This window comes from Peromyscus californicus, unplaced genomic scaffold (assembly GCF_007827085.1).
Source record: "Peromyscus californicus insignis strain IS unplaced genomic scaffold, ASM782708v3 Scaffold_12__1_contigs__length_115047231, whole genome shotgun sequence".
Lineage (NCBI taxonomy): Eukaryota > Metazoa > Chordata > Mammalia > Rodentia > Cricetidae > Peromyscus > Peromyscus californicus.
The window spans coordinates 3,344,516-3,358,490 of NW_026294413.1; the positions used below are offsets into that span (position 1 = coordinate 3,344,516).

The 13,975-nt window shown below is 47.9% G+C and overlaps 1 protein-coding gene across 1 annotated transcript in view; it reads left to right on the top strand.

Moving 5' to 3' along the window:
• Window positions 1-6,516: 6,516 nt before the first annotated feature.
• Window positions 6,517-13,975, top strand: part of Slc15a1 (solute carrier family 15 member 1) — a 43,533-nt gene continuing 36,074 nt past the window's right edge. Inside the window, 1 exon segment of the mRNA XM_052734203.1 lies at window positions 6,517-6,535. Within this exon segment, the coding sequence (XP_052590163.1) occupies window positions 6,517-6,535 (19 nt within the window).

The following is a 13,975-nucleotide window of genomic DNA, read 5'->3' on the forward strand; positions in this document are numbered from 1 at the left end:
ACAAGGTTCTATGCTTTATTGCATTTCTTAGGACAATTGTTATCTCTCTCCATTAGAGAAAATTCTGGTTAGAAATAAATGTGTGGCCTCTACTGGATAACCCAGTCATATCTAACAGGGTCCAGACCAGATCTTCGCACAACTGACTCCATGATGGAAATGCCGTTTAGGCTGTAAAACTCGGCAGGTAGACAGCACCACCTGCCAAGAATGAAAACAAAGACCTAATCCATCAAAGTCCACAGTTCTGGGAAAGTCTCTCATGTACTAACCTTGCTTTTTGGCTTCTGTAGTTCTGCTTCTGGCTAACTGTTCTTGTTATCTGAAGTATGTCAACCCAGAACATGGTTTTTGTGCTTAAAAGCTCACCCTGACAAAGTGACTCAGTACTGCACTGGGATCCGGAACACCCAGGGTAGCTGCCAGCCAGCTAATAAGACTTCCTATTGGCTTAAACCCATGTCCAAGCAGTTTTCTCTAATGAATACCCCACAACACATGGACCCACGCTTTGTACTCACCCAGTGTCCTACATATCATGGCAACTGGGACTGCATGCCTTGAGTATTGCAAGCAGTTTTCATTGATGGGGCATCATGGAACGGTGTGGACATGCCTACTGGTCTATCTCTGCAACTCATAGGCCTGTTCCAGTGTTTCCCCATACTTCACTTACAAAATACAGACAAAAAATAAAATTAAAAATTCCAAGACGGTGTGCTGGAGAGATGGCTCTGCAGTTAAGAACACTGGCTGCTCTTCCAGAGGACCTGAGTTCAATTCCCAGCGCCCACATGGCAGCTCACAGCTGTCCTCGATTCCAGTTCCTGGGGATCTGGCACCCTCACACAGACATACATGCAGCAAAACACCACATAAAAATAAATATATCTTAAAATAAAAAAGAATTCCAAGATGATGATACCAGAGCCTTAGTGAAGCACAGGACCTTCTGAGTGCGTTGTGTGGTGATCACACAAACCACAGTCCCACACAGACAACTCGGGTTTTATTTACCCTTTCAAAAATTAGTAAAAATGTTCAAATGGTTAGTTGGTAAAGCCACCTTGCAGTCGTGAGGACCTGAGTTCAATGTCCAGAACCCAGGTGAAAATGCCAGGCATGGTGGTGTTTGTCATGTCTGTGCAGAGAAGGCAGCCAGGAGGATGGCTGGGGATCTTTGGCCAGCCAGTCTAGACCAATTGGTGAGCTCAAGGACAATGAGAGACCCAGTTTGAAAGGAGGTAGACGGTATTCCGGAGGATGCCACCAACGGTAGTTCTCAGGCCTACACGTGTAGGCCTGTGCACCCATGAATATACTCACATATCTGCACATATGTTAATACCCAAGCATTAAGAAAGAATGCTCAAGGGGTGATAGTTCAGCATAGATGTTAATCCCCTCCCAGACCCACTCTTCGTTAGTAACACTATTGCTGACAAACTGTCTGTCCCAAGCTTTGGAGACAGATAGAATTGATTGGAGTCTCAATTTCAGTGTTTATTTTATGTGAGATTGGACAAATTCCTAAACCTTTCTTAGTTTCAGTTTTCTCCAGTGTGAAAATTCAGGTGAGGATCCACTTATGGTGGTGGCGAGGATTAAGGGAATGAGGATAAAATGTCTGGTTCTGGGGGTCCCATGGAGCAGTGTTCAGAGTGACTGCAGCTTTTATTACTGAGAGAGTGAGTCACACGTTCAGGGAACAGTGTAAGCGAAAGGGCCCAAGATGCACAGGTCCAACCCCTCGGATGGTTCAGCTCAATCAATGATGGTTTCGTGAGCTTGGATCAGTGACAGTGACAATCAATCATGGCTGCCCACTTGACTAGACTTAGGATCACCCGCAAGATACCTCTGCACCTGTCTCTGAGGGTGTTTCCAGAGAGGACTGACTGAGGAAGAAAGGCTCACCTTGAATGTTGGGGCCACCATCTGATGACCCGGGGTCCTGGACTCAGAAGGGGAAAAAGGAAAAGAGTAACCACACACCAGCTTTCCTCTTTTTTGGCTTCCTGCTCTGCCAAGCTGTGAGCAAAGCAAACCTCCCCCACCTGCCATGGACGGGATCCTGCACAGCGACTTCACTGCCAGGCTGTGTCCTCTGAACCTGAGCTAAGATGGACCCTTCCTCCCTGAACTGCTCAGGTGTGTGGCCACAGCAATGAGAAAAGCATCCAACGAAGTCACTTCCCTTTTCCATACCTGGGATCCCCGGCCTTAAAATGCAGTAACTTGACTATTTCATCAAGTTACAGAGATTTCAGTTGAGAGAATATATATGAAAATACTCTGTACTAAAATACAGATGTTAGGGGGAGAAGTAGGGGTGAATATGACCAAAATGCACTGTATGAAATTTGAAGAATTAATAAAAATATTACATATGAAATGTTAAGGAGTTAGAAAATCATCCTGTCAGATGAAAGTCAGTTTGTCCATGCTTCCTAATACAAAATATGTGAACTGTAGTGTGAATTCTAATTGGTCTTAATAATAAAAACCCAGAGGCAGATATTGGGGTAAATGCTGAAAGATCAGAGAAGTAAAGGAACCAGCCACCAGAGAGACTTTTTACTTCTACCGAATCTTCAGACAGAAGGGGGCTAAGTTCCTGTCTCCTCCTGCCTTATATTACTGTCTCCACCTCCCTAGTGCTGGGATTAAAGGCATGAGCTTCCACCTCCTGGCCTCTATTGTTAACTAGTGGCTAGCTCTGCCCTCTGATCTCCAGACAAGTTTTATTTGTCAGAATACAAACAAAATATCACCACACTGAACCTAGAAAAAAAAAATATGTGTTAAAAGCATAGATACATCTGGGTGTGGTGGTGCATGCCTTTAGTCCCAGCACTTGGGAGGCAGAGGCAGGTAGATCTGTGTGTTAGAGGCCAGCCTGGTCTACAGAGTGAGTTCCAGAACAGTCAGGGGATGAAGAAGGGAAAGAGAAAATGATTTCAGAATTCCGAAAGCAGGTTCAGCAGTGAGTTGGAGCAACTATGTTAACAGAAGACTTTGGAGGATACACAATTTTGATATGCCTCATTAGTGGGGTACTCACTCATTCTATTTTCTTAATTCTATTGTATGCTTTCTTTTTTGAGACACAAATGAATTTCAGAAACTCAAGGTTGTCCTTGAACTCCCTATGTAGGCAAAGATGACTTTGAAGTACTTCAAACGGCTGGGCTTTTTAATCTGCTAGAGAAGCCCCATGCTAAGACCTGGAGGGGTGAGGGGAGAGCGAGCTGAAGAGAGGCCACACAGTGTGACTCTCCAAGTCAGTGTAGAGGACAGAGACCCTCCCAGATCTGCTGCCCCCACCACACGCCAAGGAGCAGTCCAGCCTCTGGAAACAGAATGCAAGCTCTGTGGACAAAGGACTGTTTTGTTTCACAGTTTGTGTGATGCCAGGCACTAGCCCTTGAACATGGAGGTAACAAATGACTAATGCTTGAGCGAAGGGTTGAATAAGCAGAATAGAGACAGCACAGGCCTCCTAAGTGCCAAAACACCAGCGACTGTCCAGGATCCCATCGTTTCTGATTCCGTGGATGCTGGAGCTGCTGCTGCTGATCCAGGACCACACCGAAACCCTGATTGGAAGTGGGGTGCTTTCATGGAGGCCCACGATATGGAAGCTTATGAACGCAACAACTCAAAGTTCATCTGCAGAGGAGACCAATCAAAGGAGGAGCCAGCTGCTCACCTCCGTCCCCAGGGCTAACAGCAGGTGTGTGCCCGCCTCCCCGCCGGCCCTGTGTGGTCCTTCCACCTGCGGCCACTAGTCTTCTAACAACATCAGCTGTTAGTGAGTATCAACCACTCAAGGGTGGAAGAAGTTTCCTCCTCCTGTGCCCACTGAAGGAAGGGGAAGGACAGGTGCAACTGCCTGTGAAGAAGGGCTTCCTCGGCTCCACCCACACACCACCGCCTCCCAGCAGGGCGGCTGGGAGTTCTCAAGGGCAGATGATAAGGACGGGTGATCCGATAAACAAAGTGAAGCATAATGGTACTATAGAAGACCCAACATCTCCCTTAAAGAAAGGGAGTTCTGACCCATGCAGGAATATGGCTGAGCCTTGAGAAGCCACTAAGAGTGAATCTGCACAGTTCACTCACACAGGACACCTGCAGGGGTCAAACTCAGAAGGAAAGCAGAGACTGCCAGGGACAGGGGAGCAAATGCAGACTTGTTTAATGGTACAGAGCTTAGCTTGAAAGCTGAAGTTCTGTAGATGGATGAAGTTGGTGAATGTACTTAATGTCTTCTTAACAGTTAAGATGATCAGCCTCCGTTATGTATATCTCACTGCCGTTTTAGGACAGTTGTGGGGTGTGAAAGGGGTAACTCTCGCCTGTAATCTCAGCTATAGATGAGCTGGGGCTGGATGGGGAGTCTCTCCTCAATAGATAAGTGAATAAATAATCAACAAACAATTGAAACTCACTTTCATTTCCATCATAATGCTCCTCTGTAGGCTTCTAAAGCCCAAACCTCCTCAAGGCTGAGCAGAAAGATGGACATGCCAAGTGTTCCACTCTGTAATCCCAGAGCTGGGGTGGGGAGGGTGGGGGAGCAGGACTCCAGGTCTCTTGTGCTGCGGAGCAAGTTTGAGGACACAGACACACACAAACTGCTTTCCCACACAAAGGTAGAGCGGTTCTCTGAGCTGTTGTTTGCAAAGTGGGGTCCCAGCACCAGCACAAGCCCTTTAGACTGTCAAACAAGCAGGTTCTCGGCCCAGTTTGGCTCTCTTGACTCAGCAAAATCTCAAGGTGGTGCTTGGCGACACACATTTTAACAAGCCTCCAAGGCGACCACTCACAAATGGAGTCCTTGGTTCCAGATCTCTCCAGCTGCCCCTGTCACTTGGGACAGTTGCACCTATCCTGTCCCTTAGGGTCTGGGAGCAGCGTCAGGGACAGGTATCCCGCCGCAGCCAGGGTTTATGCGATGTTAACCTCGGCTCCTTCAAGGGTGGAGCCCCGGCCAGCCCCGCCTCACACTCCTACAGACCCACAGGTAGCCAGCTGGGCAGGGCCTAGAAACAAAGTCAGGGAGCCTCAACTCCTGCTCGCCAGTCACCAGCCGGGAGCCTTGGAGCCGCCACCATGGGTAAGTGAGCATGGGCAGCTGGGGCGGGGTCTCCGGGAGCAGGGACACTTCTGTCGCGGAACGCTGGGCGGGCGAGATTGCGGAGCAGGTGCCACCGGGCGGGGGATGACTCCTCGCTGGCAACAGGGAGCAGACTGGCTGGAGGCTGTAAACCTAGGCACAGGGTTCTGAAGTCCCCTCCTAAGCGGTCAGATGCCAAGGCTGGGGCAATAAATGGCAGCACCCGCCACCCGCCTGCCTCTTAGAGACTCGGGTTTTCATTCTCTCGGCGCCAAGTGGCTGTGGTCTTGGAGTTGGACTGAGTTCTGCTGGTGATGGCAGGAAGGAGCGGTGCTGGGGGCGCTGGGGGGGCCCGGTAGGGTGTCTTTGCTCTGCCTTTGCCTCTAGCTGAGAGAGTGACCCTGGAATTCTCAAGGGAATCACTGGCCCCAGGATAAGTCAGTCCTGGCCTTCTTCAGGTTCTTCTGCGGTCCTCAGATTTAAAAGACGCACAAATCCAGTAGCCCATTCTTGAGCAGTCCGTAATAGGCCTGCCCTGCTTCAAAGTAAGCCGGCTCTGGAAGTGACTGAGAACCACAGACCTGAGGCCACCGGTTCCCTTAAAGCTGGGATAACAAGCTGACTCCCCCAAAGCCCCGCTCTGATGGCCAGCCCCTGCTCTGCAGGCTGCGCGGGCACAGGCAGCCAAGAGCCAGCTTGCTCGCATCGCATCGTGTTCATTCTACGTCGTCGCTACCCTCGTCCCTCGTGCCTCACTTCCTACCGGACCACACCAGGAGTTTTAGAGATAGCGTCAAGGGAGTGGGTCACACACTGGACGTTAGCTGTAGCAAACTGCTGTAGGGAAAGAGTTCTCGGGTCATTTTAGATGGAGGGCATCAGACTATGGACCGCACCCAGCTTCAAAGGGGAGCTCCGGATCCCACTCCCACGGCCACGCTTGTAACATTGCTTGGGGCTGCTTTGAGCTGCCCGTGTCCGACTCTGATATCAGGGGCCTGGCTTGTCATGGGATTAGCATTGTGTGACATGTGTCTTGCCCGTCTAACAGATAGCTCTGGTGAGAACAGTTCTCAGAAACCTGGAAGAAATGAATATAGACTTTAAAAGCATAGGGCCCCAAAGGAATGGGTGTTTCCTTATTTATAAGCTACCTCAACTGGAGTTTTGCAGCAGGGGGTTGCATGGCATGAGAATAGCAACCAGCGGTCTATATTCAAACCAGGGTTTGATTTGTAGACATCTCAGCTTTCCAATGTCAAGAGCAAGGAAATGGAAAAGATAATTAAAAAGTGTTGTTGAGGGAAAAAAAAGTTGCAGTGACTTGCTCTCTTGAAAACAGTTGTGGGCAGTCAGATTGTGTCGAAGTTGTTTCAGGTGCTGTGTGATGGACCATGACGCTAGAAATGCTTGGTGAGTGAACAGAAGAGCAGAAACTGGTTCTTGGAGGAAGTGGTGCCCCAGCTGCCGACTTCTTCACTGTGGTGTTCACACCAGGGACCCTCCTTCCCCCTGGGAATCCAATGACTGGGGAGGAGGGACCTGTGAGTCTGTAGCACTCACAGGCTAGGCAGCTGCCTGGGATGTGGGCATCCATGGCTGACCTGACCGTGTCTGATGGAAATCTTAAACCTCAGACTTGTTTTTAAGTGGAGATCAGCAGTCTTTTCTGAGCGGGACCAGTGGTAGTGACGCCTGGGCTCTGTCCTTGGAGTGTAGAAACAGCCGCAGACACTGTAAACACGTGGGTGGAGCTATCCCAATAAAACCAGTTACAAGCATTGACAGTCAGGTTTTGTATGGTTTTCTTTTCACTTTTAGTTGTCTTTTTTTTTTAAATACTCCTTTTAAATTTTTATTGAATTTTATTTATTTACTGTGTATGTGTGCATACACACATCTCATCCACTCTTGTGTTTTTTGAGACAAGAGTCTCATTCTGTAACTCAGACTGGCCTGGACCTCAACAATGCAGCCCAGACTAGCCTCAAACTCATAACAATCCTCCTGCTTCAACCTCCCAAGTGCTGGGATTACAAGTGTGAGCCAACAGACCTTGCATTTATATAATTTTCCATGTACTCACAAAATAGCCTTCATTTTTTTTTCTTCATCATTTAAAAATAGTACATCAGTCTTAGCTCCTGAGCTAGATGCAGCACTGAGCCCAAGTTTGCTGACAGCTGACTGAAGGAATGCATGCTGAAGAGAGGCACTTTCCACACCGGTCTCTCCGGGCTGTCTGGTGGAGAGAGGTCTCTGAACAACAGAAACACTCACAGACTGGGGAGAAGCCTCAGGAGAGAGCAGCCACATCACCGTTGGGAGGCCGGGGAGACATTCTTTCAGTGTTTCTAAGACTTGGTCTCTTTCCTGTCGTCACTCTTATCTAAAACCTTACAAAGGGTCATGCTGGATTTGATGCTGCTGTGGAACACGTCTGACACATCAGTTAACTCACGAACTTAAGTCTGGCTCTGACAATGAGGTACAAGAGTCAAGTTCTGAGAAGGAAGCTTCTGGATTACTTGAGAAGTCTGCTTCCTCGGTGCAGCGTGATCTACCACATGCCTTCCTCAGATCTCAGCCTTGTTTGTACGTCTTAGGAGTCTTTCCAAGCCAGCCTCTTGCTTGGGTGTGAGGGGATGAACCAGCCTTGCCTAACCTCCCACCTGGCCATTTAAAGTCCTTCCTCATTCTCTCCAGTGTGCAGGGCTGAAGTGCAGGGAAGCCGGCATTCTGCTCCAAGCTAGGAGCGATAAGCTCGCAGCTGAGGCTTCTACATGTGGATGGAGACCTGACTAGCAGCTAAGCTGGGGGCTTGCTAACATTTCTAATTTTATTTTTACCTTTTTTTTTTTTTTGAGATGAAGTCTCAATTTAAATGCTTTGTATCTGAAAATGATCTTGACCTTCTAATCCTCCTGCCTCCACTTCCCAAGTGTTGGGATTACAGGTGTACACCACCCATTTTATGTGGTGGCAAGATCAAATCCAAGACTTTGTCCAGGCTACGCAGACACTCTACCTACCATGCTCCATCCCTAGGCTTTCTAACTTTAGCACACAGGAACCCACCTGAATGAGCACCACCTCTAGGTCCCTGGCTCCACGGAACTGGGATGGGAGCTAAGGATGGGCTAGTACACAAGTTCTGAGGGTGCCCCCGTTGCTGGCCCTGGGACCACACTCCGAGAATGATAGCTTACAATGACTTTAAGTGATCATGACTGGCCAAGCTCTCTTCTCCTTGACCCTTACCCGTGTTTAAATGTTGCTATTGTGTTCTAGAAATTAGATTGTGGTAATAATTAGTGTGGCCTGCACCCCGGGTACATGTGAGTACATGTCCATTGTGATGGGTAGATTTGTGGCAGTTTGGAAAATGACTGGAGGCAGGGAGAATCAAAATGCAGTGATGGTCCACTGTGGCTGGCAGCGTAGGCCTAAGTCCCTGATTTATACAGATGTTTACTTCCCATGGAAGGCCAGAGAACAGTCCCTCCTGGAAGCAAATCATATCCTTGGGGCAGGAACCAATAGAAACATTTCTGTCCTCTGGATTGCTGTTGAGATAAAGGAAAGCACAGGAAGCAGCTGATGATGGAGTTATAAGATGGAGGCATAGCATTCTTCCTGCTAAATCTTGGTTTTGCTGTTCACACTTCCAGGAGCCTCCTGGGTCGGGGGAAAATATCACCATCTCATTTTCTCAGGTTTTCTGATTTTTAACTTTCCTTCTGCCCTTGAAATTACTGAGGCATCTCATGAAGAACAGAGAACAGATCTAGGGCTTATGCATTTGGCTAGTCCAGCTCCAGGAAACTTCACTAGCCGAAGGGCACGTTCCCATTCTGTTCTCCAAGGAGAACCACTTGGGACAGAATGGCCACATACCATGGAACCATGCTTAGAGACTGGGACTTCTCAACTCTGTTGTGTTCCCACTGCGGGTCCAGAGCTCCATGACACAGTGGCAAGTGGATTCTATCCCTGGCCGGAGGGAAAGTGGGTAGGTTTCTCAGGTGAGCCGATAAAGAAATAAAAACAAGGGTGAGTCCTGAGGGACATCTGCAGTCCCGCCCTGGTGACAGAGAGGAGTAAGAGCAATGTTATCAGGAGCCGGTGACAATGACTGACTCAGAGAATCCTGTAATGCTGAGGTTGCAACACAAGGAACCGCAGAGTCTCTGTTTTGTAACTTTGTCCCTTGGTTTACAAGCACAGCTGCTCCCGGCTGGCAGGACAGAGGTGAAGCAGGTCTCAGCACTTGGCTAATGCTATTGCCGGAACTGGAAAGGCGGCTCAGCAGTGATGAGCACTTTCTGCTCTTCCAGAGGACCCAAGTTTGGTTCCCAGCACCCACATAAAATACCACCTGAATTCCAGCTCCAGGGGCTCTATCACCATCTTCTGGAATCTGTGGGCACCTGCACTCACATGACATACGTATGCTCTCTCTCTCTCTCTCTCTCTCTCTCTCTCTCTCTCTCTCTCTCTCTCTCTCTCTCTCTCTCTCTCTCTCTCTCCCCCCCTCCCTCTCTCCCTCTCTCCCTCCCTCCCTCTCTCTGTCTCTCTGTCTCTGTCTCTCTCTGTCTCTCTCTCTCTCACACACACACACACACACACACACACATCTTTTTTAAAACAGAAGAAAAAGTACACTGTCTGGGGGAGGAGGAACAGGATCTTCCCCAGACTTCAGAGGTGGGAGGTTTTCCAGGTGTTTCCACTGAAGCCTGCCTGAAGCTCCCCCACCAACTTGCAGGAGATTTCCACCTATTGGATAGTAAGTGGGTGGAGGTGCTAATGAGCATGCGCCTCCCTAGGAGTTTTGGTTCAAGAATCAGACTCAAGACTAGAAAGAATACAAAGGTAGGAAAGCCCATCCCACGGTCTCAAACCAAACCATTTAAAATGCCCGCAGTCTGCCCACAGTGACAAGCTTTTGTAACAAGCTCTGTTGGAACTCATCAGCGGTTCACTTGTAAATTTGAGACATTCTTGAGGAAAAGAATCCTCTCTGTTCAAGCCAAACACATGAACTCACATGGTGTGATTCTTTCCCATGGCTCCCATAACTAAAGCGGCACAGTGATCTAAAACATGAGTGTGTTTCCTCATAGATATGGGAGCTGGGAGTTCAAAGTCAAGGTGTTAGGAAGCGATGCTCTGTCTGAAAGCTGGGGGGGGGGGGGCAGCTCTGATCCAGGCCTTTCTCTTGGCTTCTGGTGACACTGAAGTCACTGGCTCAGGGACATTGCTTCAGTCTATTTCCCCTGCCACGTGACCATCTTCCTTCTGTGTGTCTTTCTCCCATCTCTTCTCTTGTAAGGACATCACTCACAGTGGATTAACAGCCCACCCTTCTCCCACTCAACCTCACCTAGATGAATTATCTTTGTAGCAAGCTTATTTGCAAAATGGTCATATTGTGAGATTCTGGAAAGCACTGTGTAACCCACACATAATACCAAGAAAATGTGTTATATTGCATACATACAGAGTTAAGTTGTAGTATATGTAGCACATAAAGATGACTGTATTGGGGTCAGCAGCAGCATCCCAGGTGTCACCTTGGGTAGCCAGTGACTCCCCAGCAACATAGATGGACTTTTGTGTCACAGTCTCAGTCAATCCTAAACAACCTATTTAGTAATGGAAAGGGCATGAGAAAAATTACCCCCATGATATAGGTAACATCAGGCAAAATCTGTGCGGGGTGTAATGATGCACATCTTTAATCCCAATACTCAGGAAGTAAAGGTGTGCAGATCTCTGTGAGTTCAAGGCCAGCCTACTCTACATAGTGAATCCAAGACATCCAGGGCTACAGAGTGAGAACCTGTCTCAAAACTCAGGGAGAAATGTATCAGGTGAAATCACAATCACTTAAACTGTCAAAGTAAGCACAGGCAACTTACCTCATTATTCTAAAACTCAGGACATTGCTCTGCAAGTCTGTGTTAGGGGGAGGATTGGGCGGGAGTCAAGTCTCCAGGCAGTCCGTGCATAATGTTCAGTCATTTATACACTTTTTATTTTCAAAGTAGCCATTTCTTCCGTTTGTTCATCCCCAGATTGTAAAACTGGGGGAAAAAGTTACTTAACACTTACATGGAGCATTATTAAATAATATGTAACAAAATTGAAAATGCACACACTTTACCAACTTCTAGAATTTTCTTATCTTTTCATATTAGCAATGAGGTGTGTGCAATCTAAATGTCAACAAGGAAAGCATTTTCGTTCTGTCTCAAGCCTTTCAGATTAATTTTGCCATAGTGAAGCAGGTTTTAATTTTCTAGTCCTGATTCATCACCTTAAGAAAAGAAAGTGTTGTGTAGGAAAGTTGTAGTCTCAGTTGTCTTTGAAACAAACTCCTCAAAAGACCAAAGGCTAATTCCTTTTAATTTAACAATCTATAGATGGTGTGGATCTTGTTTTCCCCTGTGAAAATATATTTTGTGTATCGATACAGCATGCCCACATACATTCCTGCTGCTAGTAGGCAGGTTTCTGTCCCCCATTGGGAATCTCCAAGTTGAGCTGGAGGGGATGTGTTGCCCAGGAGGCCTGCAGCCACCTTCCTCTTGCTTCTGTCTCCCTCCAGAGGTCTCTCTTCTTTAACAAGGAATACAGCCATCTCTTCTGTGTTGGCTAAATGCTTAGTCTAAGCCTTAGGCTAAGTCCTGACCCAAGGGTGTCCTGCAGTAAAATATCCAAGTGTAGATAAAGAAGCCAGCTTGGGGAACAAGGGTTATGTCAGTTACTTTCTATTGCTGTTACAAAACACCACGACCAAGGCAACTTATAAAAGACAGCATTCACTGGGACTCACAGTTCCGGAGGGTTAGAGTCCATGACCATTGAGGAGGGGAAATTGGCCACAAGCAGGTAGGCATGGGTCTGGAGTGGTAGGTGAGAGTTTATGTCTTGATCCATAAGTGTGAGGGATGAGGGGAGGGAGGGAGACTGGAAGGGAAGGAGAGAGAGGGGGAAGCGGGGCGGGGGCTGGGGGACTAATTGGGATGGTTTGAGCTTTTTTAAAACCTCAAAACTGGCGGCGGTGGCGCATGTCTTTAATCCCAGCACTTGGGAGGCAGAGCCAGGTGGTTCTCTGTGAGTTCGAGGCCAGCCTGGTCTACAGAGTGAGTTCCAGGACAGGAACCAAAACTACAATGAGAAACCCCCCTGTCTCGAAAAACAAAACAAAACAAAACAAAAAACCTCAAAGCCCACCCCTAGTGACGCATCCTCCAGCAAGGCCATGCCTCCTAATCCTTCCCAAACAGTTCCACTAACAGGAGACCAAGCATTCAACTATATGAGCCTATGGGGGCCATCCTTATTCAAACCACCATAGTTTACCATTGTGATGCCTAGGGAAACAGTCTTACTGAGCACCTGGTCCCTGTCTATATCTGGGCAGAATTTAAGACTACTTCCTGGGTCTTTTGTTTTGCTACATAATAACTCTGGCCTGCTGGCCATTTCCTGCCATGAAGCAATCCGGGACTGAATGATCTCTGTTCTTGTCCTAGGATAGCTGGATCCTGTGGCCCACCATACCATACCCTGTATGCTGAGTCACAACAGAAGATGTGCTCAGAGAATCGTGTCTGGTTATAAGACAAGATTGTGTGCATGTAGGCACACATGTGTGTAGAAGGCCAGGATTAAAAGCATATGCTACCATGCCTAACAATGTCAACTGTCTTCCTTAATCTCTCTCCACCTTATTTTTTCAGACTCTCTATTTCTTACCTGTTTATCAGGCTGGCTGGCCAGTGGGCTTTGGAGGCCCTCCTGTCTCTGCCTCTGTAGTGCTGGGATTTATGTGCTGTTTGCCATGACTGGCTTTTTCTGTGAATCTTGAGAATCTGAACTTAGGTCCTTATAAACATAAGAAACTACTGACTGAGCCATCTTCCTGGTCCTTTAGAAACCTTTTTAAAGGACAGGGGGATGTTGCAACGGTAAAGTAACAAGTGGTACCTAGCAAACAGCCTTTGACCGTTATGGGCTCGGATAGGTATCCCCGAAGTTCATATGTAGAGAAGTCCAGGCCCCCAGTACCCAGAATGTGACCTCTCTAGAGACCAGGGCAGTTGCAAATGTGACCAGTGAAGAAGAGACCATAGTAGAGTAGGGTGGGCTACAAGTTCAGAATAACTAATACCTTTATTAGAGGGGCAAATGTTAGCGTAGATACATACACGAGAAGGATGCTGTGTGGGCATGAAGACAATGCTTCTATAAACTGAGGAATACCAGAAAGTGCTAGAAAGCCCCCAGAGAGGTCCAGAACATTCTCACTCTCCAGCACAGAATACAAAAACTCTGACAACACTTTGATCTCAGACCTCTAGCTTCCGGGACTGTGAAGCAATGGATCTAGGCTGGTTTTAAGCCACCAGCATCATGTGATACCTTGGATTATAATTCTACAAAATGCTTATGCTGTCCAGGAGCTGTGCCCCGGACCTAAGCAGTGGGTGCCAGTTGAGAGCACACATGAGACAGAGCATGACCTGACTGACAGATGAGAACAACGCAAGTAGGTCGTACAGAAGAGTGCCCTGGCATCTGGCCTGCAACACAGACATGTCAGGAGCTGCTGTTGGCACTGTGAGTTCTGTGGTGCCCACTGCTGAGGAGCTGAAGCTAGGCAGCAGTTAAGTGGCTCTATGTTCCATGCCTGTCTCCTGAAGAGCTATACAGATACCCATCACATGTGTTGAGACTCAGGAGGTGCATGGGGTCTGGACTCATCACAGGCCCCTCCTCCTCCTGTGTCCCAAGAGGACTACATGACTTCTGCTGTGACTCAGATCAACCATGGACAATCTG